Source organism: Phaethon aethereus, assembly GCF_964289735.1.
Source record: "Phaethon aethereus genome assembly, chromosome: 12".
In the NCBI taxonomy this organism is placed as follows: Eukaryota; Metazoa; Chordata; class Aves; order Phaethontiformes; family Phaethontidae; genus Phaethon; species Phaethon aethereus.
This window is the reverse complement of record NC_138588.1, coordinates 667,993-695,787: the sequence shown is the minus strand read 5'-3', so window position 1 is coordinate 695,787 and position 27,795 is coordinate 667,993. Positions and strand designations below refer to the sequence as shown.

At 60.6% G+C, this 27,795-nt stretch overlaps 1 protein-coding gene across 3 annotated transcripts in view; it reads left to right on the top strand.

The window, feature by feature from the left end:
* The window catches only part of FRMD5 (FERM domain containing 5), a gene marked incomplete at its 5' end in the record, with an annotated part of 110,401 nt that overhangs the window by 77,277 nt on the left and 5,329 nt on the right, over nt 1–27,795 (top strand). Inside the window, 10 exons of one of the 3 annotated variants that reach the window (XM_082005001.1) lie at nt 6,347–6,451; nt 10,548–10,590; nt 11,175–11,253; nt 17,622–17,719; nt 19,718–19,841; nt 20,790–20,877; nt 23,373–23,461; nt 24,327–24,390; nt 25,038–25,129; nt 27,149–27,223. In XM_082005001.1, coding sequence (XP_081861127.1) covers nt 6,347–6,451; nt 10,548–10,590; nt 11,175–11,253; nt 17,622–17,719; nt 19,718–19,841; nt 20,790–20,877; nt 23,373–23,461; nt 24,327–24,390; nt 25,038–25,129; nt 27,149–27,223 — 857 coding nt within the window. Of the gene's footprint in view, nt 1–6,346; nt 6,452–10,547; nt 10,591–11,174; nt 11,254–17,621; nt 17,720–19,717; nt 19,842–20,789; nt 20,878–23,372; nt 23,462–24,326; nt 24,391–25,037; nt 25,130–27,148; nt 27,224–27,795 lie in introns of those variants that run through there. The other 2 variants (XM_082005002.1, XM_082005003.1) reach the window with 2 other exon arrangements.

Below are 27,795 nucleotides of genomic sequence, written 5' to 3'. Positions count from 1 at the left end.
CCGCTTCGCTTGCAACAGCCCTTTGGGTGTAATTTGGGATAATTTACCAGTACGTCTTCATTTATGCAGCTACAATTTCTGTTGTGTGGTCAGTTGTTTCAGCCTCTGTGGCCGTGTCAGGTGTCCCTGTAGTGCATCCTGCCAAGTCATCTTTTCTAGGGGAAGAAAAGGAAATCAGTATTTATGACTATTTTCTGTGTGATGCAGGAGGAGGGCCAGTCTCCCCTAATGTGCCCAGCAGCTGACCTGGGAAGGGTGTTCCGTGCCCGACGGGCGAGCAGGGCCCGGGTCTTTGTTCTGCTGCTCGGAAGACGCTGCTGCAGTTTCTCTCTTCTCAAGCTCTGTGTTGCTGCTTCAGTCCTCATTGAAAAAAATGAATATTATTTAACGGAAGAACAATAGCTTGCTGTAACTCAGGAAAAGTGAGTTGGATTCTGGCAGGTTTCGTTATTCCTTTCCAATTCGTGCCCTCGTACCTGAGCCGGGCGCACAGCCCATACCAGGCGGCGGTTGTGTTTGGCAGTGATGGATGACACACACGGAGACTCAATTAGCCTATTAATAAAGCACAATCTAGGCCATGGTTTTCCGCATTTGGCACCGAAATCCATATTCAGGCTCGTAAATGAGGGGCCTCCTTTCCCGAGCAGCGGCCGGCGGTGCCGGCGAGCCCGGCCGGCAGCTCCCCGCTCAGCCGAGCCGGGGGCACTTTGCCCGGCGTGGCTGCAGCAGGGCGGTGGGCGAGGGGCGCAGGCCTGAGGGTACCTGGTTTGGGGTGGGAAGGGGGGGGCACCACAGCCGCGGGGACCCGGCCCAGGGCCGTCCACGTCCGCGTTCCCAGCGGGGACCTGCCTTTTCCTGCTGCAGTAAATGAATGTCTCTGCACAAGGGGCTGGGGGCGAGGTGGGCGTTCAGCCCTGCCAGGGCTGGGCTCCCGGGGCACGCGCGCTTTGCCGGCCCAAGGAGTCACCGTTGGCTCGGGCTGGAGCCGAGCGGTTGCTCTCCACCTCTGGGTTTCTGGTCCTCGAGCCGTGCAAAAGGGGGACATGGCTGGTGCGGACAAGCACTGGGGTCCCCGCTGTCCCTCCTGCTCCCGATGCGTCGGCTCTGCCCATCCCGGACCAGCACCTCGTTCCTCTGCGCGGTGGTCTCCGCTGGACACCGCCCAAGGATGCTTCCCGAGCACGGGGCAGCGCCGGGGTGCCTGTACCCATGGGCTGCGCGGGAGCTGCTGCACGGGTGCCCATCCTGCATGGCCGCAATGCATTGAAGCCTCGTGGCGCGGATGCCCAGCCACGGCTTCTCCAGCGGGTCCGTGGCCAACAGCCGTGGCCGCAGGGCTGCAGCAAACGCAGCACCTGCGTGGCTGCGCGGGCTGATCAGCACCATTAACGCCGCCCGGCGAGGGTCCAGCGTGCAGGGCAGGCTGTGGCTGGTGGCCGCTGAAATACAAGTTTCAATATGTGAGTACGGGAAGGGAAATCTTTCATTTTTTTCAATGCTGGGTGCATTCGGACATCACAGCGAGGGTAGGCCGGGGGCTCTGCTGTTTGGCCTGGGAAGGAGGAGCGGAGGGATGCAGAGAGGAGAGTGGGGAGAGGCGATTTCTGGAGTTCTAGCTCTGCGCTGTCAGAGCGTTGCTCCCGCCGGCTGGCAGGACCGGCTGCCTGTGGGGAGCTCTGTTTGTTTACGGTCTCGGCATCTCCCAAGGACCGGGGTGGACGGCAGGACCGCTGCCTGCTCAGCTCCAGCCCATCTCCCCAGCCGTGCTGCGGCTGCGGAACGCTGCGGCTGCCTCGCTGCAAACTCTCTTGGCACCACTCTCAATGCTCTCCTGCTGCTTCACCTTCTTTCTGCCCAGAACAGCTGCCTCCAGTCTCCATTTCCACAGCAAGGAGAGTTGCTTAAAAACTTGGGAACGAACTGGGGGAGCGGGAGCCGGCTGAGCTGAGCCAGGCAGGGGTTCACTGCGGTGCCCAGCCGGCAGCCGTCCCCGGCCGCAGGCTCTGGAAGCAGGCTTTTGGCTGCTCCGCTGTGTCTTGACAGCAGGAGCCGAAAGCGCAGCGCTGTTTGACTTCGGCGTGAGCCAGGCGAGGTTCGGAGAGCCTTTTACTGCCAGGCTGCAAGGTCGGGCTCCGCAGCTTGCGGTGCCGTGCCGGCAGCGGGCGGCCTGGCCGGCACGAGAACGCTTGTCCTCTCAGGTGCCAAACCACCTCGTGGCCCCGTGAACAGCACCCGGAGTCCTCGGCCACATTCCTTTGGGGTGGTGGGTGCCAGTCCCCAGCGTCCCCCCTGAGGAGCTGGAGTGCAGGAGCAGGATGCTGACCCACGGCTGCTGTGTGGGCAGCGCAAGTGCAGGGCTGGGGCCGGGGCCGGGCTGCAGCCCCGCGGGCATCGCAGGTGCCCTGAGGACATAGTGGGCTGGCAGCCGTGGCTGGCGCTGCCGTCGAGCGCTGGTTCCGACGGCACCTGCTGCCGCGGCGGTGGAAGGTGTCACACAAGCCTCTCCGATGCTCCTCGGAGGACCCTCTGCGATCCCTCCCAGGAGATGCACTTGCAGGAAAGCGAAATCTCGCTGCTATCCCCAGCATAGTGAGAGCAAAGCCGCAGACGTGTTTATTGACGCAGAGAGCTTTTACGAACACAGAACAGAGGAGCTTCGCACCCCTTGGCCGCAGCCGAGCGTGACCAGTGCAGAGCCGGAGCACAGCCCGCTCAGATGCATTGGGGTGCTCTCCTGGGGAGCACCCAGCTGCTGAAGCTTCACCTCAAAGTCACCCCGTCTGCCCAGATGAAGCTCTTCTGGAGCCCTTTTCTCTTGCATGTGCACACAGCCTGCAGGGGCGCGGGTACAAGGCTAACGGGGGGACCCTGCTTAATCTGCAGGGATGTGGTGCTTCTGCGAACGGTGAACATGTGCGTGCCCCTTGGCAGGGGGAGAGACACCTGAACCCCCCGAGGACGCAGGCCATGGCTCGGCGTCTTTCAGTGCCGTGTTTTTTACAGTGCGTCAGCTGCTGCATAAAAAGCTGCCCTTGGCTGCATCCCAGACAGATCCCGTCAAACACGTTTGCCACAGGAGCCTTTTTAAGCCTTGACTGCAGCTTGGCCGATGCCCGAGTGAGTCCTACCCAGTCCTGCATGCGAGGGGCGGAGGAGGGGGGAGCAGGGACTTGCTCTGCGCAGATCAGCCCAGGCCTTGGGGGGTGGCTTGAGGCAGCTCCGGGGGGGTGGGACGCCCGAGGCAGCAGGGGTGAACCTCGGAGGCAGCCAGCGGATCCTCGCCATCGCCTCTGGGTGTTTTGGCAAGACTGCAGTGCCGATGCCATGAGCACAGAGCCGGGCTCCAGGAGGTGCAGGTGGCAGAGCGAGGGGAGCGTTGGGGTACGACTGTGACGGCACCGGCCCCGGGGCGGATGGTTGGGGCACGGTCACCAGCAGGATTTCCAAAGGAGGCTTCACGTGGGCGATCGAGGCCATCATCTGCTGGGAGCAGCAGGGCCCGGAGAGCCCCCCGCCCCGCGGCCGAGCTTTGCTGGGCAGCACCGGGGTCTGCCGCTCCACCCGGCACAGGGGCTGTCCGTCCTCCCCCGTCATCCCTTCGGGCTGAGGAGCAAACGTGTCCCCCCCCCAGCCCTTCCCTCTGCGCTGCAGAGCCGCTTCTGCTGCTGACGTGTGCGTGCGACCACCCGGGACACCACCAGCCCCCGCCGCTGGCCGAGCGCTGCAGCGGCCGGGCGAGCAGGACGGGCTGTTCGCACCCTGGGACCGGGACGGCCCTTGCTCCGGCGGCAGCGCTGCCTGGGCTTCGCCACATCGGGTCACCTCGTTGCTGCACGGGTGCCTGCCAGGCGCCGGCACCAGCGCCGAGGGCAAGTCCTTGTAGCAGCTGCATGATTGCAGCCTGACCTCCGTGTCTCTAAACGAAGCACCGTTGATTTAAAATGCAGAGACATTTATCGTACCGTACCAAGCCCCAGGAACGGCTTAATGCCGGAGCCGTGGGGTTCCCCAATTGCATGGCCTGTGCCTGCCAGGTGGTCGTTTGATTTGGTAATGCACGTGTTGAATGCGTTTGTCGGGAAACAGAAACGCGCCTTGGCCAAAGGAGGAGCAGCCCTTGGGCTGCAGCGGCGCGGTGCTGTAAAGCAGCTCTCCCATCAACGGCAGCGCAGCCTTCCCGGGTCCTTCTGCAAGCCCCAGAGCGCAGCCGGGAGGGCTGCCAGGCCGAGGGGACGGATCCTGCTGGCGCGTCCCCCTCAGCCCGGGCGCCTGGGTGCCGTTTGCTCTGCCGTGAAGGGGCAGAGACAGCAGGCTCCGACGGTTTTACTTCTTCTCCCTCCCTGGCTCCAGGCAAGGGGGTTTCCCAGGGGAGCAGCATCTGCTTTAAGCTTTTCAGAAATAAATAAAATACTGGTTTTGATCCCAAACCTGACACAGACTGAGAAGACCCCACTCTCAGCAAGCGCTGAACCTCGGGGGGCGAGACCGCCACGGAGGTGCAGCTCCGCTCGGCACGGATCCGCTATGCCCGGCACGGATCCTGCCGGCGGCTCCAGGGAGCAGAGGCTCATGAATTACCCGTGTGTACCTGGGTTCCTGTTGGTGAGCAAAATGCTGCAGTGGCCGATTATAAATTGGATGGAGAATTTTGGAGTAGCTAAATTGCTGGCGCATGAGGGGTTCTTTCTGCAGCGTTGCACGGCTGTGCGCTTGGTCTGGGGAAATCCTGTTGCTGATAAATCAGCTCTCTTGTGGGGGCTCTACGCCCTTGGGCGGGCAGTTCCGGGGAGCAAAGGCAGTGTTGAACCAGAGGAGCCTCGGCGTAACTCCTTATTCTTCTTGGCTTAATGGCGCCTGACCTTTAGCGGGTAGGGAAACCGTTTCTGGGTAAAGTGGTAATGGTCTTTTTGACAGAGGGGATGCACAGCCCAGCTCCAGCAGTGACCCCCACAGCTGGATGAGCTGTGAGTGGGTGTCCCTCGGGACGCTGGTGCCCCCGGCTCTCTCGGGTGCTGCATTTCCACACCAAATGCAAGGAGGGCCACGGCGTTGTGGTCTGTGGAGCGGCTCACAGCGGCCAAATTAAGGGTGTGCTTCAGTCTTTGCAGTGCTGGAAATGAAATTTTTTAAAATGTTGAGATGCATCAAATTTTGTATCTATAATACTTTTAAATTCCCCATTAACGTTCAGCCTAGTGCTACCTGTAAGCTGTACTGGCAGATGGGACCTTGTAGAGCTGTGGGGGTCCGGCAGCACAGGGTGGTCCTGGAGAAAGTGTAAAACCGTGGAGTCCCTCTGCGACATCCACCCGCAGCGATGTGGAGCCCCAGGGCCAAGGAAGGGGGAAGGTTTTTCCCTAAAAGCTCAACAGCAGAAAAGGGCATAGAATACGCTAAAAACAGGCAGGTCGGTGCTGGACTCGGGCCACGGTGCCAAACCAGGAGAAGACTGAGCGCACCGGAGGAGAGCAGACGCCGTGAGCTGTCGGTGACCGTGCCTATGGGGAGGGAGTCCCACGGGGGTCTCGGCAGCAGCAGAGCTGTGACCTTGCTGATCTGCCTGAAAACATGGGCCAGGCAAGCAGACCCCAAAATTCACAGCCTCCCGCCTCACGCTTCCCTATCACTCGGCCTGCAGCGTGATTCCCAGGCAGACTCTGACCTTGCTTGCGGTTTTCTTTATGCTTCTAAAGTACCCTTTAGTATAAAGAGTTATGTACCCGTTAGTACTTTAAAGTACTGTAAAGGGTATATACACCCTTTACCCTATAAAGGGTATATATACCCTTTCATATAAAGAAAGGTACCTAAAGTGCCTTCTTTATGCTTCTAAAGTACCGTCCGAAGAACGCAAGTTCTTAAAGCACCCTGGGTGTTTCGTGGCCTTCAGGCCGTGTTTGGGGTGGTTGCCGTTCTGCCCCGCTCACGCTCTCGCCGCACTCTCGCTGCGCGCTCCGTCCAGGCGGCTTTGCCTCTGCAGCGCTGCCCAGAGCCACCGGCACGCAGATTTGTTGTCCAAGTGGCCGTGGTTTTTGGCCGATGCCACGGTCTCGGGCCGAGCCCTGGGCAGCCTCAGCATCCCACGATGCTCAGGTCTCTGGGCGGGGACGGGACGGGGACCGGTGCACTATGGCATCCTGCTCCCGGCTGCTGTTGGGCTGCCCCTCGGGTGGGATGTGAGACGGTTTCTGAGCTGAAAACATCGCTGGTGAAGCACCAGGGAAGCGGGTGGGATTTGCACCGTCCTTGGCGTCACTTGCGGCTTCACCCCCAGCATGCCCCAGCCCCTCTGCTCCACTGCGCTCCTCCTGCCGCTTTCCAAACGCATTTCTTTGTCTTGCAGAGAGATGCCAAGGGCCAGTACCTGTTCGACCTTCTCTGCCACCACCTGAACCTGCTGGAGAAGGACTACTTCGGCATTCGGTTTGTGGACCCTGACAAGCAAAGGGTGAGAGCCCTTCCTGCCCGGGGTGGGCGATGGGTTTCTTGCAGCTCGGTGGTGTCAGACTTGCCCTTGCCGCTGCGGCTGAGAGCCAGAGCGTGAGGCACATGGCTGCAATGAAACTCAGTTTAGGCAGAGATGGGGGGCTCTTCCCCAGTGATGCTCCCAGCTCCTGCTGCGGGGCAAGGGCAAGGGGGGGTATGGATGCCCTGATGGGTTGTTGCATTGCCCGTGGGAAGAGCCCCCGGAGCACCCTGGGGAGACCCCTGCCCCTTCCCACCTCTCCTGCCAGAGCCGGGGCTGAGTCTCATGCTGCAGCCCTGGGCAGGGGGGCCGGGGTGCGCCCGGGCTCCGGCAGCAGCCACCTCCGTGCCCCAGCCCCACTGACGCGTCCTCAGCATCGGTCACGATATGCGAGCCCGAGGAACTTCCGCGGCGCTTGGATCCCCACGCGAGCGGTGAAAGCACCACGCATTTGTGAAGCGAGAGGGTTTGATGCTCTAGCAAAGGCGAGGAGGACGATCTCCTGACTCTGGGTTTGCAGGACTATTCTAGAGCAGAGTCGCGTTGCAACGCCGAGATGAAGTCGTGCGACAGCTCTGTACTGAGACTCCAAACACCTGTACATGTTGCCTCAGGCCATGGAGAGTGGAGCGAGACGTGGGAGCGCAGGGAGCCGACCGCCCGGCGCAGGACCTGGCCTGGCCTGGCAGTGCAGCTCCCAGCAGGGCTCCGTGAGTCCCGCTGGGTCCCCGGGCAGCTGCAGCGGGTCCGGGCGGAGGGCGGCACAGCCGCTCGCGGGGACAGAGCCCCGTGCGTGGGTGCCCGTCTGCCACAGTCCCGACGAGCTGGATTTCCACACAGAAGTTGTGTGAGTGAGTCTTGCCGCTTCTTCAGGGTTAACTGGCCGTGCTCCTTTTAAAACGCGTGCAGAACGCAAGCTCCATATTAAATTGCCACTCGCCGTTAGAGCACTCGAGGTTTGCGAACGAGAGGCGCCGTGACCGCGTAGCTGTCCGTGACGGCCTCGTGGTGCGCTTCCTGTGGATCAGCATAAGCCGCCGCAGCAGTTTCTGCTCCCCAAGGCTCCTCTGGCTGCATCTGCTGCGGGGAGCAGCCGCTGCTGGGCCAGGAGCTGGGCCCCGCGTCGCTGCTCGCAGCCAGGGAGCTGCTCCACCCCGGCCACCCACGGCGGGACAGGGCCAGCCTGAGCCCCCTGCTCCCCTCTTCTCCCTTCCAGGGGCACCCCCCGACGCTCACATGGCTTTTCTCGCCCGGAGAGTAGCCTCCTCTTCCTCGTCCTCCCCGCATTGCTAAGTTGGGGCCATGAGGGAGCATGAGGTGCTGCTGCCTCTCGCGGGGGGCTCTGGACCACCCCTCTCTATCACCTGTGCCCCCTGACTTGTGTTTTCTGGGCTCTCTCCCTCCCGACTTCTCCGGCCCTCTCCCAGATTTGCCTCCTGGCCATCGTTGCCAGGCTGATGCGCGACCTGCCCGAGGGCTGGGTGCGCAGGGGCTGCGGCGCGCGGGCTCTTCAGCGCTGGAGAGCCGCATTTTTCTTGCATGGTGCTGCGGGATCATTAACTGCCGCTCCACTTGTGTCGGCGCTTTGTTTCCCTGCTTTTTGGTGAGTCGCCTCTTTAAACACATGTAGAAATAAAGCCCTGTGCATGATGCATTACCATGCATCGTCCCTGTGGGCACGGCCGGTGGAGAGAGAGAGCGCAGCTGAAGTCTGCGCTCGCCGAGCGCTCCGCACGCGCTCTGGAAACCCCTCGGCACAGTCACTGCCTGGAGGAGGTGTACTGGGGTTTCTCTCTTGTAGCAAACGAGCAGGCAGATGGAGAGCGCAGGGTCCCTGTCTTGTCTGCACTGGGGCAAGGAGAGAGCGTTCCTCCGCTGTCGCGTGCGGTGGGTCAGCGTCTGGGGCCAGATCCTGCTTCTCGGGCACTCTGGGTGCAAAGTGCAAAGCCAGCAGGCAGCGGGTGAATGCAGCAGCATGGCAGCCCCTGGGAGAGGGGGAGAGGGGCGCGGAGGCAGAGCTGGCACGCCTGGCAATGCCAGGGATGCCCCTTTTACCGGTGCTTTCCTTCTCCTGGGTCTGTTCCGATTCGGTTCAGGCCGCAAGGGTTGAGGCAAGAGCGTCGTCGCTCAGCTTCGAGCAACATCCCGGGACCGGGCTGCGTGGCAGGAGAGACCCCTCCACGTGCGAGACCGCCCCAGCCCCGCAGCTCACGGGCACGGCGGCTGTCAAAGAGCTGCCCGGGTTTAGCATTTCCCCGGCTGAAAGTGCTGCGCTTAAGCCTGTGATGAACTAACCTGTCGCTTCAGTCCGTTATTTCAGCTGCACAAGCTGATGTTCCTTACTGAAAGCGCGCTCTGCCACGTGCGCTGCCCTGGGCCGTGGAGGGGCTGGGGACACAGCTAGCGGGGCTGGACTCTGATCCTGCCCGGGGCTGGGCTGGGAGCCGCAGGCTCGTGTGATGTGGGGGAGGCGGCTGCCGCAGCCCCCGGCGCGCTCCGGGCACAGCTGCGGCTCCCACCGGGACGGCACAGCACGGTCATTGAAAACCTTAATTCCTAAGCGTGGCCGTGAGGAGCCTGTGCACTGCCCTGGGGCTGCTACACATGAGCTGCATCCGTTGAGAACATGGGCCCAGAGGCAGCGAGGACGCTTAGAGTGAAGAAAAAGGGAGGCAAAGTCCTGCCTCCTTATTGTCGCCTCCCAGGACCCTGCTGGGTCTGAGCCAGCGGGTGCTGATGCCGGCACTCAAACCCTTTCAGCCTAGTCCAAAAGACTGCGCTGCTTCTTCCCAGCATGGTGGGGACCGTCATGGCCCGGAGGGTCCCTTGGTCCTGCACTGGGTTCCTGGCACCCTGGTGGGTTCCCCCTTCCCAACACACAGGCGTCTGAAGCCACTTCTTGACTGACAACTCTTTGTTTCCTAAATGTGCCTGCTCAAGTGATGTCAAATCAAAGCAGCAGCTGTTGCAGAGGCTTTTCTGCAGGCAGGGCTTGATGGTTTCTTTTTGGTGACACAGAAGTGTAATTTCAGAAATACAGACTTGAACTTAACCTTCCTGGTGTCACGCTGTGATGATAGCTCCCGGTTCCTCCTGGGGCTGGGCTGGGTGATTTCAGCCGGTCGTTGCAGCCAGCGCTGCAGAGCGACCACCCTCGCTGGCAGAACCGCGCTGCTGCGTGCTCCCGCGGGCCAGCACCGCGGCGGCACAGGCAGCCCCAGTCCCCACGGTGGGGGTCAGCGGGACGCCGGGCAGAGCCCCGGGGGAGCCCCACGTTCTCCAGAGCCGCCAGCGTGCGGGGAGGTGGGTTGTACGTTTTACATGCAGGACCTTGATTTAGGGCTTTAAAAGTGGCATCTCAAAGTGCCCAGTCCGCACACTGCTTCAACACCATCCAGAGCACACGTGCAACCCTGCAGCACCACTGAAGGATGATTTTAGCAACTGGGGACCAGGTACCTCAGCACAAAAACATTCACCACTTTGCGTGGTTGCTTACGCAGCGAGCTGGTGTGCAGAGCACCCGGAGCGGGAGGTTGCTCAGGCTGGAGAAGGATACTTCTGCCATGGGACTTGGCCAGGTTGTCATCGCTGATAGAAAACTGCACTTGACCTTGGGGACAGCCTGTCCTGTTGAGCAAAGGAAGACGGCTCCCTGCGAGCCCCTGCTCTGCCCGGCGCCTCCCCTGGGGCTGGCAGAGTGTCCTTGCTGGGCGCTGAGCGAGCTCAGCTGCTCACCTCGTCATTGACGGAGCTGGCTCTGCCACCGCCTCGACCCAATGGGGCCGCCAAGAGGGGACACGGAGGACCCGGCTTTCCCCGCTGCAGAGAAAGCGTCGTCAGATGGGGACGCTGGGGCTCGGCGCCTGCTCGGGCCCTCCCTCGGCTGCTGGCCGGGCAGGGGCTGCAGCCCCCTCCCACCTCTGCCATGCAGCTGGGGGATCTGCCACCGCATAGGCTTTTATTTCAAGCAGAGGTGGCTTTTCTTTGTTTCTTTAATTTTGCCCCGAAGAGTCAATGTTATTAATTGAAAGTGTTTATTACTGACTTGCTTTAATTACCTTCTTTTTCATTTCAGCATTGGCTGGAATTTACCAAGTCAGTTGTGAAGCAGATGAGGGGTGAGTATCTCTGCGAGCAGATGTCCTGGGCAGGCGGTCCATGCTCCTCTCATTTTGGATGTATTTCCATTTTCTCCAGTCCTTCCCCTCTGGGGGCAATTCCCAGCACACCTCCCAGAAAAAGGGGCTTTTTGATTGCCCACAAAGTGTGTCTGCTGGGTCGAAAGAGGGATCATTCTCCACTGGTCCCACTGCAGTTGCAGCCAGCCGTGCCCTGCAGCACACGGGCATGGGGGCACCGGCCCTGCCGGAGGTGATGAGGATGAGCAAAGCGAGATTTGCCAGCGCCACAGCCCGCCTGGCGAGCGGGGAGTGGGGTGCACGGCTGGCAGACGGTGCCGTGGGCATCCCCCATGGCTTTACCGGGGACATCTGCTCCTGCCAAAGCCACTGCAGCGGGCGACGGCCCCGTGCCCATCTCCTCCCTCCTTACCCAGGGCAGCTTGGCTGTGTTTGAGGGTAACAGGGAGGGTAGGTGAGACCCCCAGCAATATCTGACCGTCTCCTCGAGCAGGGTTATTCGGGAGGATGAAGGGGACAAACCCTGTCACTTGGTGACCATGGTATCGCTGTTCTCCCTGCAGCCCAGCCTCCCTTCACCATGTGCTTCCGCGTGAAGTTTTATCCCACGGACCCTGCTGCTCTGAAGGAGGAGATCACCAGGTAAGACCCCGGCACACAGGGACCGGCCAGCCCTGCGCCGGCGGCACCGGGCAGCGAGGGTGTTCCTTGCCTTGGCCGAGGCAGGAACACACCTTGCCGGGCTTCGTTTTATAGTCAAGGGAGAGCAACAGCCTGAACGTTTCTGGGCTGTCACAAGTGCGGGGAAATACCCGCGCCTGTGCTTCGTTAGCGCGCGGAGCCTGCCGGGGAGCGCTAGCTGTGGGCATAAACCCACTGACTTGGTCTTTGGCTGCTGTCGGTTATGAAAACCACATTCCCAGGGCAAAGCGCTCCGAGCACAGCACTGCTCACCGGAACGTCCGTCGTGACTTCGCTACCATCCCGCCAACGCAGAACAACCCCTGGGCTGCGCCAGCCGCGTGCCCTTCCCTGCAGCTCTTCAAAATCTCTCTTTCGGCTGGAGCCCCCCGGCCCGGCCGGCGTAGGGAGGTGGATTCAGGCAGGAGCAGCAGTTCTGCTGCAAGGGTCTGATTTCTGCTGATACTCCTGCCATTCTGAATCAGCAGGTAGTGCCTCTGCCTGAGCACGTCCTTAGCTCAGCGTGTCATTACATGTGCTTGGTCTGTCGGGGAAGCCTTTGACTGTCCCCAGTTCCCTCAATGTCCCCTGGAAGTAATTAGCCACATCCCTTTCACGTAAGGGGCACGAATGCTCGGGGAGAAATGGGCGATAAGCTGCGATGCAGACGCTTGACAGCGCTGTGCTCGAGTTCCTATCCTTAGGGGCTCTTCACGCCGCTCTTCCTGCCAGAAGGAGGGAGGTGAAGGGCGCTCGCTGAGCAGTCGCAGCAGCTTCGGAAAACAAGCGGTGACTGTGGATCCCGGGGGCTGGACAGCCCAGGCTCCCCCGCCCGCCCTGGCCTGGAGCGTCGGGTCTCTGCCCCAGGCCGCTGAGCTGGCGCCTTTGCTAAAGGTTTCTGCGTTTTCCGCTGGCACTTTTTGACATTATTGCTGCAAGTAAGTCTTGGCTGTTTTTGCAAGGGGTTTGTTGGGGAGAAGGTGATGGAAGTGGTGTGGACTGGGTGCAGGCACGCTGCAGGGAGCATGCCAAGGCCACGGAGCCCTGCCAGGGCGTGGGCACCGCACCGTCCCCCACCAGCCCGGGACTGGGCAGTCACCTTCCCCCGGGGCAGGACCCCTTGCTCCACCAGCAGCTCGCTGCTGCAGTGTCTCCGCTGCTGCTACACCCGGCGCGGGGTGTAGACTGCGTCGCTTGCCCGCTGTGCGGTGGTGCAGGGGAGCAAGAAGCACTTCAGCCTCGCCCGAGGGCTGGGTGGGCCACACCAGCCTTGCTTTCGAGTTCCCAAGCATGGCAGGTCATGGGCACACAGGCTGCATTAAATGCTGAATAAAATTTGCTAGAGCTGTTTAAAGGGGCTGCGGGAAATTTTGCATCGTAAGACAAGGCCAGAGCATGGAAGGCAGCGTGTCAGCACGCCGCGGGACCGGCAGCAGGCCTGGCCTGTGGGCTGAGCCCGGCTCGGCGGAGGGGTGGCAGAGCTGGGAGAGCCCGGAGGGTTGGCGGGGCGTCAGGCACAGCAAGTGCCTTGTCCCCCCATTCTGTGAGAGGAGGAAAACAGGGTGCTGCCGTTAATCACTCTGCTGATGTGTCCGGCACCACGTGCCCGAAGTGTCAGGTAGGGCGGCCGAGCCTGGCTGCTCCGTGTGCCCGCGGCAGCGAGACCCCAGAGCCGGCTGTGGCAGCAGGGGCCAGCGCTGGGGCAGTGGTGGCACACACCCCGCCCGTGCCAGGGTCCGCTGCGGCTTCCTGCGAGGCTGCTGTCGCCTTTCCAAGCAAAGCTGCAAACGAGTTCCTCAGCCGTGCTTAGGTGTTCTCCAGATTTCCCCCGGCACAGGAGTGGAGGCTCCCGGCTCCCCTCCCGGGTGGTGGGGCACGCGGGCCGCTCAGCTCTCCGCCGGATTCTGACCCAGGTCGCGAAGCTTTAAATGAACCTGTAGCGCACAAAGTGAAGAAGGGCAGATGGGTCGGCCCCAGGGCTCGGCGAGGCTCCTGCCGTGGCCCCGCAGGGGCCGTTGGCCAAGGATGTCACTAGAGGAGACGTGGTGTGGCTGAGCCTCCTCAGCAGTGTGGAACAGCTCAGCGGTGTCCCCTGGGCCTGCGCCGCAGTCTTCCCTGGTGCATGTCAGCGGTGTTACCGTCGGGGCTGCGAGGTCCCTTGTGAGTCCTGCACCCGGGAGAGGGCTTGGGATTTGCCGTCAGGGTGCTTTGGGTGATACGGGGACTGCCACCTTCTGGGTAGCAGCTCCTGCTCACCGGCCATCCTCCTCCGGTGTCATACGGAGACAAGGGACAGCTCATGCCGGGACCGCTCCGCGCCGCTCCTCAGGATGGAGGCAGGCCGGCTGCCGCTGGGTCTCGCGCAGCACCGCGTCTGTGTCTACCCCCGAACGCCTCCAGTGCCCCTTTATTCTGTTGTGTTGCGGGAACGGTTGCTTCTTCCTAAACGCATCCATGAACTTACAGTAAAAAACAGAGAGAAATAAATGGTGAATAAGGGGCTGGCAACCTTCTGTTGATGCCAAGAGGTCCCGGCCCCGCTCCTGCTGGTGAAGGCGGCAGGCTGTGGCGTGCAGCACCCGCAGCTGCCCTCGGCCGGCCTGCGCTTTGCCGGCCTGCTTCCCGGGCTGTGGGGCTGGTGTTCCCTGGGCTGAAAGCAGGGGCCCGTTTGTAGCTTCAGAAGTCGTTGGCTCGCTCCCGGCGTGCGGGTGTCCGCGGACCGCTAAGAAAAGTACCGAATCAATTCAAAGCATCCAAAAGTGGTTTGGGGCAAAAAGCGCTGGCAAAAAGTGCTGGCAGGAGCCAGCTGCCTCTCGCAACAAGCTCTGGGAGGGAAGCGTTTCACCTTCTTCTGCTCTTAGTCGTTTGCGTAGGCCCTTACGTGAAGCGCGGCCCAGGGAGACGGTCCGGAGAAGCGACACGTGAAGAAGCGACTGCAGAAATGCTTTTCCTGACTGTGGCCTGGATCTAGGTTTGGGGTGCGAAAAGGCGCAAAACTTGCAGGGTGCCATCCGCCAAGGGCGGGTCCGGGCCCGGGGCGAAGCCGGTGAGCTCCATCTGTGAACAAAGGCCCCGGGTGTGGGGGGAGAACCATCATTGTTTGTGTCTGCAGCCGCAGCTCCCCTCTTCCTACCCCGGCTTTTACCTGCGACGTACCTCAGCGCAAGGCCGGAGAGCGTCCGTCCCGGGGAAGGAAGCCGCCGTTTACCTGGAAAATAACGGGGGCAGAAGTCACACAGACTTCTCTTGTATCTCCAATGCAGCTGCAAACGCCCCGTCGCGCTGCAGTCAGCCGCTGCAAATGGCAGGACCCCGCGCCCCGGCCCGGGTACCCTCAGGCGGTGGCACGCAGCCCTCGCCACCCCCACTGAGAGGCTCGGTCTCGGCAGCCTGGAGCCCCGCGTCCCGCGGCGCGCCCAGGCCCCGCGCTGCGGCCGCTCCTCCCTGGGCCTGGGGACGGCGCTCGGGCTGCCAGGAAATATTCCCGAGGAGTAGCTGGGGTCCGTGCTAAGCTCGTCGAGAACTAAGCAGGCTTACTGATAGAGCTGAATATATCCCAGGATTTAATTCTTGGGGTTTTCAGTCTGTTTCTGCAGGCAGCAAACAGGAGGGGATGTCTAGGCTTTTGGAGCCAGTTATGCAGCATGACTGGAATATGCCCGGGCTCAGCTTTTTACTTAGTTTTGCATTAATAAACTCTCTGTATTTTTGTTGGGCAGATCAGTTCGAAGAAGTAGAGGATGGTGAGGTGTTTCAAAAACTCTTCTGGAGTTTGTTTTCCCCATGATAATGTACAAAACCAATGAAAGCTTTGCTTGTGTTTCGTGGAAGGACCCAAAAAACAAAGCTGAAAAACCCCTGAAGCTGTTTGGAAGCCTGAGAAAGTTTCCGTTCTTCAGGCCTGACCTTAGAGGGGAGATGCAGACTGGGGTGAAAGCGTTTGTAAGGAGCCCTGTGCGCAATTGCTGGGCCCGTTTCAAAGTGTCTTCACGTCCAGGACGCCAGTCTTCCTGCTGCTGCCGCGACACGCGTTGTAATCAGTTTTCATGGACAGGATTGGTCTGGTTTTTCCTACAGGCACATTTTAGGGGACCCACAGAAGTGCCCAGGAATAGTTTCACACAGATACATCTTGTTTTGCTTGAGAGGCATTTATTTAGTTTGCAGATTTTACATTCAATCCCAGCAACTGCAACCCTGTGCAGCCATCAGGCCGTAATTTAAATGTGAAGTGGCCGAAGACATGGTCTCCGAGTAATGACAGCTATTATGTGGGCATTAAGCTGTGCATACAATATGTTAATTGTATTTCTTTTCTTTAATCAGAGATTAGCAAACATCTGCAGCGTCAAGCACAGTAAGGAGAACTGAAATGGAGGTCAGGGATTTACCCTTATGGAGGAGCCAGACCCAAAGAGCGTCGGGGACGGAGCCAGCCCGGGGGCTCGCTGGTTCAAGCTCAGAAATATTTCCCATTTTTAACAGCCTTTTCCAAGGCAGGCTCAGCCCACAGCCCGGCGCCGCCCCGGGAAGCTCCCCTTTCCAGGGGGCATTTCCAAGGCACAAGCCCGGCTTTGGAAAACCTGTTTGGCACCTGCTGAATGTTTTTGTGTGTAAAACCAGCTCAGACCTACAGGCTTTCCCTGCCTAAAGGGAACAGAGGGTCTCGGGGGGGCACGCGAATGGGGGGGAATCGGCAGGATTAAACCCATCTGATGGTGCATTTTTTGTGAGGTCTGTGCTGGGTGCTGGCGAAGGGCTGGTGCTGGGCGAGGGTGCTCGCCAGCCGAGCCCGGGGTCCCCGTCCCGGCTGGCCCCACGCCAGGGCGCTCAGGCCCCAGCAGGGTTTGTCACCCCGAGCGCTGGAAGCCCTGGCCACCCGCCGCCGAGACTGCCGGCGCGGCCGAGGCGGCGCTGGGGCCTGGGAGCAGAAGGCCCTGCTCCTCCCGCGGGTCACACGCGAGCCCGGCTTTGGGACCGCGGCCGCCTCCGGCCCTTTTGTGCCCCGCGGCTGATGTCAGCGTGGAGCTCTGCGGCCCAGCCAGACTCAGGCTGTCTGCCCGGGGGCTGGGGTCCAGGTCGGACGGTCCCCCACGGGTCCCCCGCGGGTGCCCCACGGCGCCGGGGCGAGCCCCCCGTGTGGGTGGGCTGCTCCTGCTTGCCGCCATTCCAGGTGTGCCTGCAACTGCAGCTGAAACCTGGGCTTAAAATTCACGGTCCCCTGAACCGAGTACACTTTAATATCTTAATTTCTCTTTAATATATTTTTATCTGTGAAATTTAGTGGTTTATCTCATCATAAGTACGGATTTGGGAAATGAAGCGTGACTGAGATACTGCAGAGCGCCAGTCTGGTTATTTAAACACGTTTCTGAGCACTCCAGTTTCCATTTTGCTCCTTCGCTCTGTGACTTACCCTTTACGATCAAAAGGTTTTCCCAAGCACGTTGCCGCATGACTCAGCCCAAACTGTTGCTTAGGTTTAAATTTATTCAAATATGTAATTTTCCAACATCATAGTTTATCTTTTCACGGGGCTTTGGTGCATGGCGGTAGCGACGGGCGAGCGCGAGGGGCGGCTCGCGGTAGGTGATGCAGCGTTGATCGCTGGCGAGCACGGAGGAGGGGAAGCGGGAAGGGTACAGCAAGTTGGGGAAGGAGAAAAGCACGTTGGGGGGAAGCTGTGCAGCCGGGCGAGGGTGCAGGACCGGGAAGCGCAGCAGCTGCTGGGGGGCTCGGGACCACGCGACTCCCTTCGGAGCGTCATCCCCGGGCACCTCGGCCCCCGGCGACCTCGCCATGGGCTGGGGCCGTTGCAGCTGCGATTGGGCACCGCTGCCCCAAACGGGGCGAAGCACCTCCGGGGACCCGGGGGCTGGCAGGCAGAAGGGACCAGCACCTCCTTGTCTGCGCGTTTCCTCCTTTCCCTAGTGGGAACGCACATCCGAGTGCCTCTGTGCCCACGGGAGCTCTCTGCCAGCAGCTCTGCCCTGCTGCGAGCGGCCGTGCCGGTGGGGAGCCGGGTCAGTGGAGTCCTCCCTCAGCCCGAGGGTCGGTGCTGGCCCCAGAGCCGGCACCGTGTCCCTGTGGGCTGTAGTGGGGCCGGGACGTGTAGGTCTGAGCCCCGGCGCCAGCCCTGACTGGGGGCACTGCCCAGTAATTAGCGCTTGTGTCTGTAATTAGCTCCTAGCAAGTGTAAGGTCTTGTAAATGGCCTGTTCGGAGAGAAATGTTAGTACGGGTGTCTCGTGGCAGATACTCCACATCTAAATTGCCTGGTTAGGTCATTCAAACTTTGCTTAATAAACGGACTATTTCTTCTGTCCGCAGGTATTTAGTCTTCCTGCAGATCAAAAGGGATCTTTACCATGGCCGTCTCCTCTGCAAGACTTCGGATGCCGCTTTGTTGGCCGCCTATATCCTTCAAGGTAATGCTTTTGGACAAGATAAATTTGCTTTTCATGCTAAGTACTGATTACATTATTTCACTTACAAGAGATCACCGCACCTAGAATACAAATGTCATCCCGCCAGCGCAGGGCTCGTGCTTCAAGGCTGTGCTTGCGCCGTGCTGGGCTCGAGGAAGGCAGCGCTGCCGTCGGGGCCTCAGCCGCAGCAGACGCGCCACGCTGCCGTCTGCTCCCCGAGCTGTGCCGCCTGCCTGCGGGGCGGCAGCGTCCCTGCGAGCGTCCCCGCGAGCGTCCCCGCGGCTGACCCAGCCCGTGTCTCCTCGCTCTGCGCTCGCCCAGACGCAGAAGCCGCGCTGTGCCAAAGCGCTTCCCTTTCTGGGGCTGCGCTCCGCCCGCGGTGACGGGCGAGCGGCTGCGGTTTGCAGTGGCAAAGAGGGCTCCAGAGCGAAGCGCGGGCTTGCGGATTGCTCGGCGGGTGACCGTGGCCTTGGGTAAGCTCGTTGCTTGCCGCCGAGCGCCTCGGCAAAGAAACTGCTTTTGTCAGCAAGTTGCAGAGGTGCTGGTGGAGTTCGGAGCAGGAGGTGGGAAAACCTCTGAAAACCTTCTGCCTGATCTGCCCTCCTGCCAGTTTTTCTGCCGGCGTGGCTCTGCCTGCTCTTGCCTCCGCTGCCCGTGGCACCGAGAGCACGGAGGCAGCTGGTGTCTGCTCGGCGTGGTGCAACACCTGGATGCTGAGTGAGGACCGTCGGGCTGCTTGGAAGAGCTGCGTGGCACTGGTGTGCCAGCACCCTAACGTGCCGTTAGCACCGCACTGCCAGTCGCGCGAGTGGGCTTCCCCACCCGAGGGTGCTCGGCTCAGCGCCTTGCCGGGGCCCCTCTCTGCAGTCCCCTGGTGCCTGTGGTCGTGGGGAGATGCGCCCCAGCAACCAAAAAAGACAAATTTCAGCTCGGAAGCATTTTTGAGTTACTTCACAGTGCCGGTGTATTTCCCCCTTTAAGTGTTTTGCTTAAAACACTAAAACATAAAAATTAATGCAAGGTCTACATTTCGCATAGGACCTGAGGCTGGAGGGAATTAAATGAGAGCGAGGTCCTTTCATCCCCCGTGGCAGGAGGCTGCCGGATTACTGTAAATCCCGCCGGGAGACACCAGCTACAGAGCCATGCTATGCCGACGCGAAATGCCGGCGGCGATCGCTGCCGGCGCCCGCAGGGTGCTGGGAGAGGGAGCGGAGCTGCGTCAGCCCGCGCCGAGGAGCCAGCAGGGCTGAGCTCAGAAGTCGGCTTGGCTCAGGCGATTCTGCACCCTGGTCTCGGTGCTCGGGGTCGGGGCCGCTGGGGCTGTCTGAAGGACAGACCTCCTGGCGCTGCGCTCGCAGCTCGCCCAGGCGTGAAGCAGGTTTTCCAGGTGTGGGGTCAATCCCTGCCTGCAGCCATCGCAGGCAGCCCCCCTGCCACAGGGCAGAGCTGCCGCATCCATCTGTCCCCGTGATCACCCGGCAGCACTTCCCCGGGTAGGTAAGTGGGGAAGGAGCTTTTTTTCAATGTCACTTTACAGATTTCCAGCGAATTACGTTCTTTCAAGGTGCTGTTGCATCCACTGGGCAAGCAGAATGTGCTCGCTGCCTCGTCCCCGGCCGGGGTCGGGGTGGGGGCCGGGGCTGCCCCCGGGGTGCGCGGGGCTGACCGCCCCAAGGCTGCCGCGACACAGACCAGCATGGCTCCCGGGGGGTTCTTGGCAAATAGGTTGAGGAATTAATAAATTTAGCACAGTGACCATCTGCTGACAGGTGATTCCTAAGCAAACGGTGAAATTAATGGGATGCAGTTAATGCCTTACAAACGATCCCTCCTGGTGGGAAGCACGGCGGGGTCGGAGCGGCATTCCCAGGATGCAGCCTGACCCTGCGCCCCGTTGCTGCCGGCTCCGCTGCCGAGACGGGCACCGCTGCGGTGGGGATGCACACGGCGATCTGGGTTTTGCTGCTGTTCCTGACCGGTTCTGTCTCCCACCAGCCGAGATTGGGGACTACGACCCAGGGAAGCACCCGGAAGGCTACAGCTCCAAGTTCCAGTTCTTCCCCAAACACTCAGAGAAGCTGGAGAGGAAAATTGCGGAGATCCACAAGTCGGAGCTGAGGTACGGCTGGGCGACTTCGCTGAGTGGGAGCGTCGGCTGCTGTCGGGATTACCCATGCTTGGCTGACTTCATCCCTGTTTGGGATTTTCAGTAGTGCCGTGGGATGAGCACTCACTGCTCTCGGGTGCCAGATCCAGCTGAGAGCCAGCGGTGCTCTTGGCAGCGTTGGCAAAAGCAAGCGTACAGAGCGGAGCGGGCCAGGGGAAAGCAGGTCGCTTGGTGGCACGGAGGCATCACAGCAAATCACCCGGCGAGAGGAGCTGCCGCGTCCTGCCAAACCTTTGCTCGCTGAAAGGAAAACGTGACTGCGCAGCCAAGGACAAGCCACAGAAAAGTGCAGACAAATGAAAAAACACACCAGCACTGCGGCAGTCCGGTCCTGGTGCAAAACCAGCCCCGATCCCTCCTGCCCCAGGGAGGGCCGAGGGGGTTCTCTGGCTCCTGGCTGTTGGCTCAGCTGGCACAACCTCGGGGCGTCCCTGTCTTCCCCAGCGGGGCACAGGGACAGTGACCAGCCCCCTGCCCCGCATAGGTCCCCTCCTGCCGGCTCCCTCCTGCCTTCACCCTGCTCTGGGGACATGAGGTGTGAGACCCTCGGCAGACCCTTCTCCTCCCATGGCACTGGCGGTGCCTCCTGTATAGGAAAACATCTATTTTCTTTCCTGTGTATAGGAAATTCAGCCCTAAATTTGCAGATGCTCCTTAATTTTCAGCCTTCCTGGTGCTGCTGGCGCAGTGCATCTCCTGCTAGATCAGGCTGGCAGGAGAAGGGTGGGTTTCAGTGCTGGTCTCCTGCTGCAGACTGATTGTGCTAACAAATGTGATGGGAATATGCCACGACTCATCCCTCTTGTTGTTAACAGAGACCCCGTAGCCAAGGGCTGACTTTCACGTTCATCTCTTCCATGGAATACTCTTTTTTTTTTCCCCTTTTTTTCTCTCCTGCAGTGGGCAGACACCAGCTACTTCAGAGCTGAATTTTCTCAGGAAAGCCCAGACTCTGGAGACCTATGGGGTTGACCCACACCCTTGCAAGGTAACACAGGTTTCTGAACGCTCGTCCTTGCTTTGGATTTCTCGCTCCAGCTGGTAACAAGCAGCCGTCGGTCACCTGCCCGCGGGCTTTGGCGCCGGCGGAGCCGTGGTACGTGGGGTGCGCCGGCGCCAGCCGCCCTCTCCAGCCTTAAATCCCAGCCCCAGCCAGGCCTGTGTGCGTAGAGGGGAGCGGGCAGGGCGAGTACCCCAAAATCCTTCCAGAGAGTATTTAGGGAAGCCATAAGAAAGCGTTTTCACATGCAGACAGCTACAAAAGACAGTGGCCCATTGTCTTCTGCTAAAACATGTAATTTAGAGGCAGGAACAAGGTCAGTAATGAGTCTGAGAAACCAACAGGCATTAATCTGCCAGAGACAGTCTATCACTCTGCTCTTCCCCGGCCAGTAATCCAGTTTTCTGTTCAAAATGCTTTTTATTGACTGTGGATGTCATTGCATTTGGCTCTGGCTGGTCCTTTATAATCCCATCACATGCAGATGGATGCGGGATGCAAAGCAGACGGAGAATTTTACTCTAAGGGCAGTGCCTGCTCTGTGGTCCCCTGGGGCTTTTAACTGAATTGTGCCCCATAAACACACAGTTGCAGTAAATCTCCCCGGCCGGGGCGGGGGTCTCCCGTTTGCTGGCAGTCTGTGATGGCCGAGGAGGTCGCCAGGCTGGAGGAGCTGCATCACCGCGCCAGTTGTTCAGCTCTCCCACGTTGCCGGCTGGATCGGGCCCTGTGGCCCTGGGAGCGATGCTCAGCGTGTCTGGCTCAGCGCCGGTGCTGAGGGCATCTGTGCTTTGCTCTTGTTTTCCTGCAGGGTCCTGTGCCCCATTTAGCATGCCCAACCCGTCGAGCCTCTGTGCCGCTGGCTCCCCGTCCTCACCCTCAGCATCCCCCACCCTTCCCAGGGGCACCCTGCTCCTCCGCTCCCCTCTCCACCCGACCGGGGGGAGCTCAGCCCCACTCCTCCTATCCCAAAACAGCAACCCCAAAACCGTGCAGTTCCAGCCTGACACCCCGTTAGCCTCCAACCGGCCCCACTCGCTGCCTGCACTGCAGCATCCGTAGCCAGGGCGGGACCGAGTGGGTCGGAGTGTCCGCGGTGCGCCGCGGCGAGCGGGGTCCGTACTCACCGGGAGGGTATGTCCCTCTGCCGAGATGCTGCTTTCCCTTTCCTGAAGGCTTTCCCAGATTGGGGAAAGAGCCAAAGTGCTTTGGGCAGCCCAGGGCCTGAGCTGCAGGAGCTGCTGCCAGGCTGGTTTCTGCAAAGATACACAGAAATCTTCCTTCCTCCGAAAGACAGGGCTGCTGCCCCTCGGGCACAATGAGTTTGGGGATTTACGTCTTGCCTTGTGCAGGGCGTTGGTTGAGGTTCAGAGCTCCCTGCTTTTGGCCATTCACCCTTGACAGGATTATGGTGAATTTTTTAATCTAATCTGGATTTAAAACCAGTTTATTCGCTGCTCAAATTCAGAAGATCTTATCACGGTGCTGGCTCCCTGCCCAGCCCCGGCATGCATTTGAGGTGGCCGTCCGTGCGCCGAGCCGGCAGAGTGACCGAGACCCCGTGTGCCGGGGTGGAAAGCAAAGAGCAGAGAAGATGTCACGCCTCTTGGTTAAGCCAGGGAAGGGCACAACTGGGAACGGCGGGGGAGAACTGTACCCCCGAGCTGGGATGCCCCATGCCACATTTTCCCCAAGAAAACACAGCAGGAGAAGGATCACAGGCACCAAACAGACATTGCTTTTCTGCAGCCGCCCCTGTTAAAATTCCTTTCCTGCTCTTCCTGCCCAGTGCACCAGATAGATATCCTGAGCTTGGCCTGTGCCCTCCCTTCGGCTCAGCATCCTTCGAAAGCCATCTGAACATCTGCCAGCCAAATAAAAGTCAGGGCGAACCTAACAATTACTGATCAGCCACAACTGTTTCATAACATTTTTAAAATTCAGCGTATATCTGTTTTTTCCGTGCACACCAGTGCAGTTCATGATCGCTTCCCTGAGCTCTAGACATTATGATTAAGTTAAACTGCTGCCTTGCTCCATACGTGACTAATTACCAGTTTTAAACTGTCTCAATGCTGCCCAGCTGCACTGGCTGTGCGGGGCTCTGGGGGAGACCAGTGTAACGCGTTTTTACCATTTTCTGGATTAATTACTAGTGAAAGGTTGGTGGGGCACTGCCTTCGCTGTTTATTCCTCACGAGTAAGCGGAGGGGACCGCTGGGGCTGGGGGCTGTGTTGCGGGTTCTCCTCATCAGTGCCGCGGGAGCGGCTGCCCCGTTACCTGGCTGGGGTCTGCAGTGCATGCGGGATGCCGGGGGCCGGGTGAAGCTGCCGGGAGCACCCCGCTGCCGGGAGCACCCCGCTGCCGGAGTCGGCGCAGAACGTTCTGCAGTGCCACCACCTTTGAGGCTGGGGGTCGCTCGCGATGTATGAGCTTTTCCAGCTCAGCAATAGTTTGATGAGAAATTGCTGTTGTCTTCCAGGACGTGTCGGGGAACGCCGCGTTTTTGGCCTTCACTCCCTTCGGTTTTGTTGTTCTGCAGGGAAACAAGAGAGTTCACTTCATCAAGTGGTGAGTTCCCGCCCCGGCACTGCCCGCGTTGCCCTGCTCGCTTGGAGCCGCACCAGCCGGCTCGCTCCTGCTCGCTTGGTCACAAGATGCGTGCGGCGCTGCAGGGTGGGGGCCGTGAGTGCCCCGCATCACCCCAGGGTGTTTGCGAGACGCTCAGGGCTCGGGACGCTCCTGAGGCGAGGAGAGCGGTGCTGAGCGGAGCCCGCGCTGTGCGCTCAGGGTGCGACTTCTTGCTGTGTCCCGCCCTTGGAGGAGCCCAGGAGCCGCCGGCGCTGCAGCCGCACGCTGGGCTGCTGGCTCTGAGGACTCTCCCACACTGGCCCCCAAGCCCGCTGCCGCTCAGGACGCCGCAGGGCTCTCCTGTGGCAGTGCTCTCTCCCTCTGCTTGCTTTGTTGCCCCCGGACTTCTTATTTTCTACATTTGCCGACATCAACCCGCATCGTCCGCAAGTTGGCCGAGCCCCCTGAAAGCCCCCCCAGCCCCTCTGAAACCAGTTGCGTTGTTCCTTGGTCTGTGCTGCATCTCAGAATCTGGCTGGTGCGTCCCTCGCGGCCAGCATTGCCACCCGGCCGGTGCCCATGTGACGAGGTCCCGGTGACTCGGGACACCCCGCTGGCCGTCAGCTTCACCCCAGGGTGTCCCCATTTCCAACTGCTGGCTTCTGAGCCAGGGCTCCTCTCACCGCCCCGTGGCACCTCCCAGGGATGGAAAACAGGGTCTGACAGCTGCCCCGCTGCCACCCCCGAAGCACCAGCTCTCAGCCTGCGGCTGCAGCCAGCACGTTGGCCGGGGCTGTGCCCGCGAGCCAGCCGGGCTGCCGTGGGCTGCGCGCAGCCTCTCACCTGCCTGTCCTTCTCCTTTCAGGAACGAGGTGACCAAAATGAAATTCGAAGGGAAGACTTTCTATTTATACGTAAGTCAGAAAGAGGTGAGTGCTCTCCCTTCCCATGGGACCTCCCGAGCGCAGCCGTGGTCGCTGCTGCAGCAGGTTTCTCCGGGCGCTTGGCAGGCTGCAGCCCACGCAGCGTCACCCTGTGCCTGCGGTGCAGGGACACGGGCACAGTGACAGGATGACGGGCTGCAGCTCGGTGGCTGCGTCGGGGTCGCCTCCGGGCTCCCGCTGGCGCCTTGCTCTGGGCGTTAGAGCCTGCAGACGCCGCGTTAGCCCCGGGCTGTGCCGTGCTGAGGTCTCTGCCCTGAGCAGCGGCCCGGGACCCCCCAGGCCTGGAAACCGCTGGCTGGAAATGGCTCCCGTGCAGGCCATCAGCATGATTTGTAAAAAAACTGTGTTTCTGGACATTTAAAAAGGCAGGTAAGCTGGATGTCTGTGGCGGAGGTGGGTGGCAGGTCACCAGTGGGCACGGCTGCCCGTCCTTCGTGCGAGGTGCCGTGCCAGGGTGCCGGCCGGCGCTCCAACGTCTCCCTGCATCGTGGGCGGCTCGGGAGGAGGATCTGCGCCGTGTCGGTGCTGCTCTCCAGCTTCGGCTGCTCTGGCCTCCGTCCACACTCCCCACACACTGCCCAGTTGGCACCACTCCCTTGCTCCCCTACCAACTCCTTGTCTTTCTCCTTTAGGAAAAGAAAATTGTTCTTACATATTTTGCCCCAACACCAGAAGCCTGCAAACACCTCTGGAAGTGTGGGATAGAAAACCAGGCTTTCTACAAGTAAGTGCCGGGCCACCCAGACGTGCGTGGCAGCGCATTCCGCATCGCCCCGGGGGCTGGCACTGCCCCGCACGGCAGCCGCCCAAGGGCTCCGTCCAGGTACCGGCACTCGGGCACTGGCTGTCGGCGGCAGCGTCGCACCCCTGTCCCAGGGGCCGCGGTGGAGTCACCAGCCGCCGAAAGCACCGGTGCCCCCGCGCTGGGTGCTCTGCCCCCCGGGGTCCCTCCCACCCGCCCCTGCTGCGCGCATCCCTCCGCAGCAAGCCTTTAATCCGGAGATTAAAACTAACTGTTTGGAGATTAAGCCTTTAATGCTGAGCAGGCAGCGCGCGGCCTGTCCGCAGCAGCACATGTGTTTCAGCGTTTTCCCTGTCAATGGCAGCTTGTTGGGAGCCGGCTGGCGCGTGCGGCTGCCCAGGCGCTGCGAGCACGGTGCGCGGCCGGGGCGGGAGGCAGCAGGGGCAGACGCCAGCAAAACCCGGGGAATGTTTTCTGACCTAATATTCAGGGCTGGATTTTCAAAATGGCTTCGCAGGGTCTGTTTGTGCTGAATCCAGTACTGAAATCCCCGCTGAAGTCAAGCCAGTGCCCCAGGGTGCTTTAGAAGAGCTTGCCTTTTAATGGGGAAGGCTCAAAAACTTTCAGAAATAATCTCCTGCTAAGCTCTTTGGGAACAAATTAATTATTCATGGGAAATATTGAAGGGACCAGGGACATGACGTGCAGTCTGGGCTGCAGCCGTGAGTCTGGGCCGCTGGGGACGGTGGCTCGAGGGACCATCCCCACCGGCTGCCTGGCTTTGGGGGACCTCCAGGCTGGGGGTCTCACCCGGGCGGTGGGAGCTCCTGCCTGGGGAGCACGGGAGAGGTTTTCCCCTTCCCCAGGAGTTCTGGCCCCCCCGGTTCATGGCAATCAAGGCAGCTTTTCTGCCCCTGGTTTGATTAATTGGGGTGTCGGATAGAAAGGGAGAGGTCGCGGGCTGGACTGTGCCCAAAAACCAGGGAGGTACCAGGTGGAACGGTTTGGGTTTACTCTCCTGCTCATTTTCTACTTAAAAATAGCCTGCTTTGTGCTTTGTAATGAGTTTTATTTTAATCAGCAAGATGCGAGATAAAGCGTGTGATGTATTCTCTTTGGGAATACTGCAATCAGCAGCTGCAATCAGCAGGTTTCATTTCTCATTATATTAACATGAAATGAAATTGCAATATTGCTTTACAAATCTTTTTATGATTAATCATATCAGTAAATTACCGCTGGATTATGCACCCAGTGGAGTGGACTGTGGTCTCGGCCAAGGTGCTGCTGGGCCCCTCCTGGGATGAGGGACCGGCTCCGGCAGGACGAGGAGACAGGACTGTCCCTCCCGGCGGCGTTACCCACCGCTGGCCGGGCTGAGCCCAGCGCGTGCCAGCCGGCCTGGGGCGCGCCGCTCCCTGCACCGCTGCGATGCAGAGGCCGTGGCGAGGCTTTTAGCCCCTGGAAAGCTTCAACCACGTGCAGCCCCCGAGCGTGGGCACTCACTGGTGGCCCCAGGCGATCTGGTGTGAGCTGCAGCCCAAGCTCCCCTTCAGCTGCTGGGGAAGCCATCGGCAGCGGGCTGGGCGATGCTCCCGCTGCCGGCAGGGGTGTGCTGTGCTGACGGAGGGGGCTGTGGGGTGATGCCGTGATGGTCCGGGCGCTCGTGTCCTGGCAGCCGGTGCCACCCCACTGCTGCCAGCGGCTTGTTTTGTTCCCGGCGGTGTTTCGCATCTCCAGGGCTTTGCTCTTGTAATTTGGCCTCGCTATCGCTTGCGGCAGCGCGCGGCTCCCTCCCTCTGGTGCTGGGGGTCAGTCTGGTGGGGACGGCGCTGTAGGAGCATCAGCAGAGCAATCCGTCCTCGTCACTGGCGCGGTGCACAGGAAACAAAACCCGGCGAAGGCTTTGCCGTGAAGCGGTGCTGGGGCCGTACCCTGCCCGGGTGCTCAGCGCCTATCCAGCAGCACAGGATGCTCACACAGCTCTTGGCGCCTTTGCAGGTTGGAGAAGTCGAGCCAGGTCCGGACGGTGTCCAGCAGCAACTTGTTCTTCAAAGGAAGCCGGTTCCGATACAGGTAGATAATGGCAGTAAGTAGCAGCTACGGGATATGTTTTCGGATGCTCCTTTGGACGCGCTCTGGGGAGCAGTTCGGGGCTGCAGCAGTCCGAGGACTTGTAAGGGTTCTCCTGTCACCGGCGGGTTCTCCCATGGCAGCGCTGCCACCTCAGCGGGGCCATCACCCTTCGTTCTCTGTTTCACAGCTGACATCCCTCTCCCCAGCCCCAGAATCACAGATTTTTGGAGAGACAGGCATGGAGGAGGGGAGAGGATGGGGGGCTTTGGGATTTGGTTTTCGAGAACAACAAGGAGTGAAACCAATCATCACTGCAATTCCTAAATTCCTGGGGGGTGTTGCTCCTCCCTGGCCTTGGAGTGAGGGCCTGGACCTGGGACCTTGTGTCTCTGCAAGGCGAAGGACCCCAGCGCATCCCCAGCTGCAAGCTGCATGATGCCAGCACCCTCCTTGCTGGCACGGGAGGGTGCGGACGCCCATGGCATGTCCCCCTGGATGAGAGGTGGCCCCATGGTGTCCAGCATCTCATGCCAGGAGAAGCAGCAAAACGTGGTGGCAGGGGTGCCGGCCCA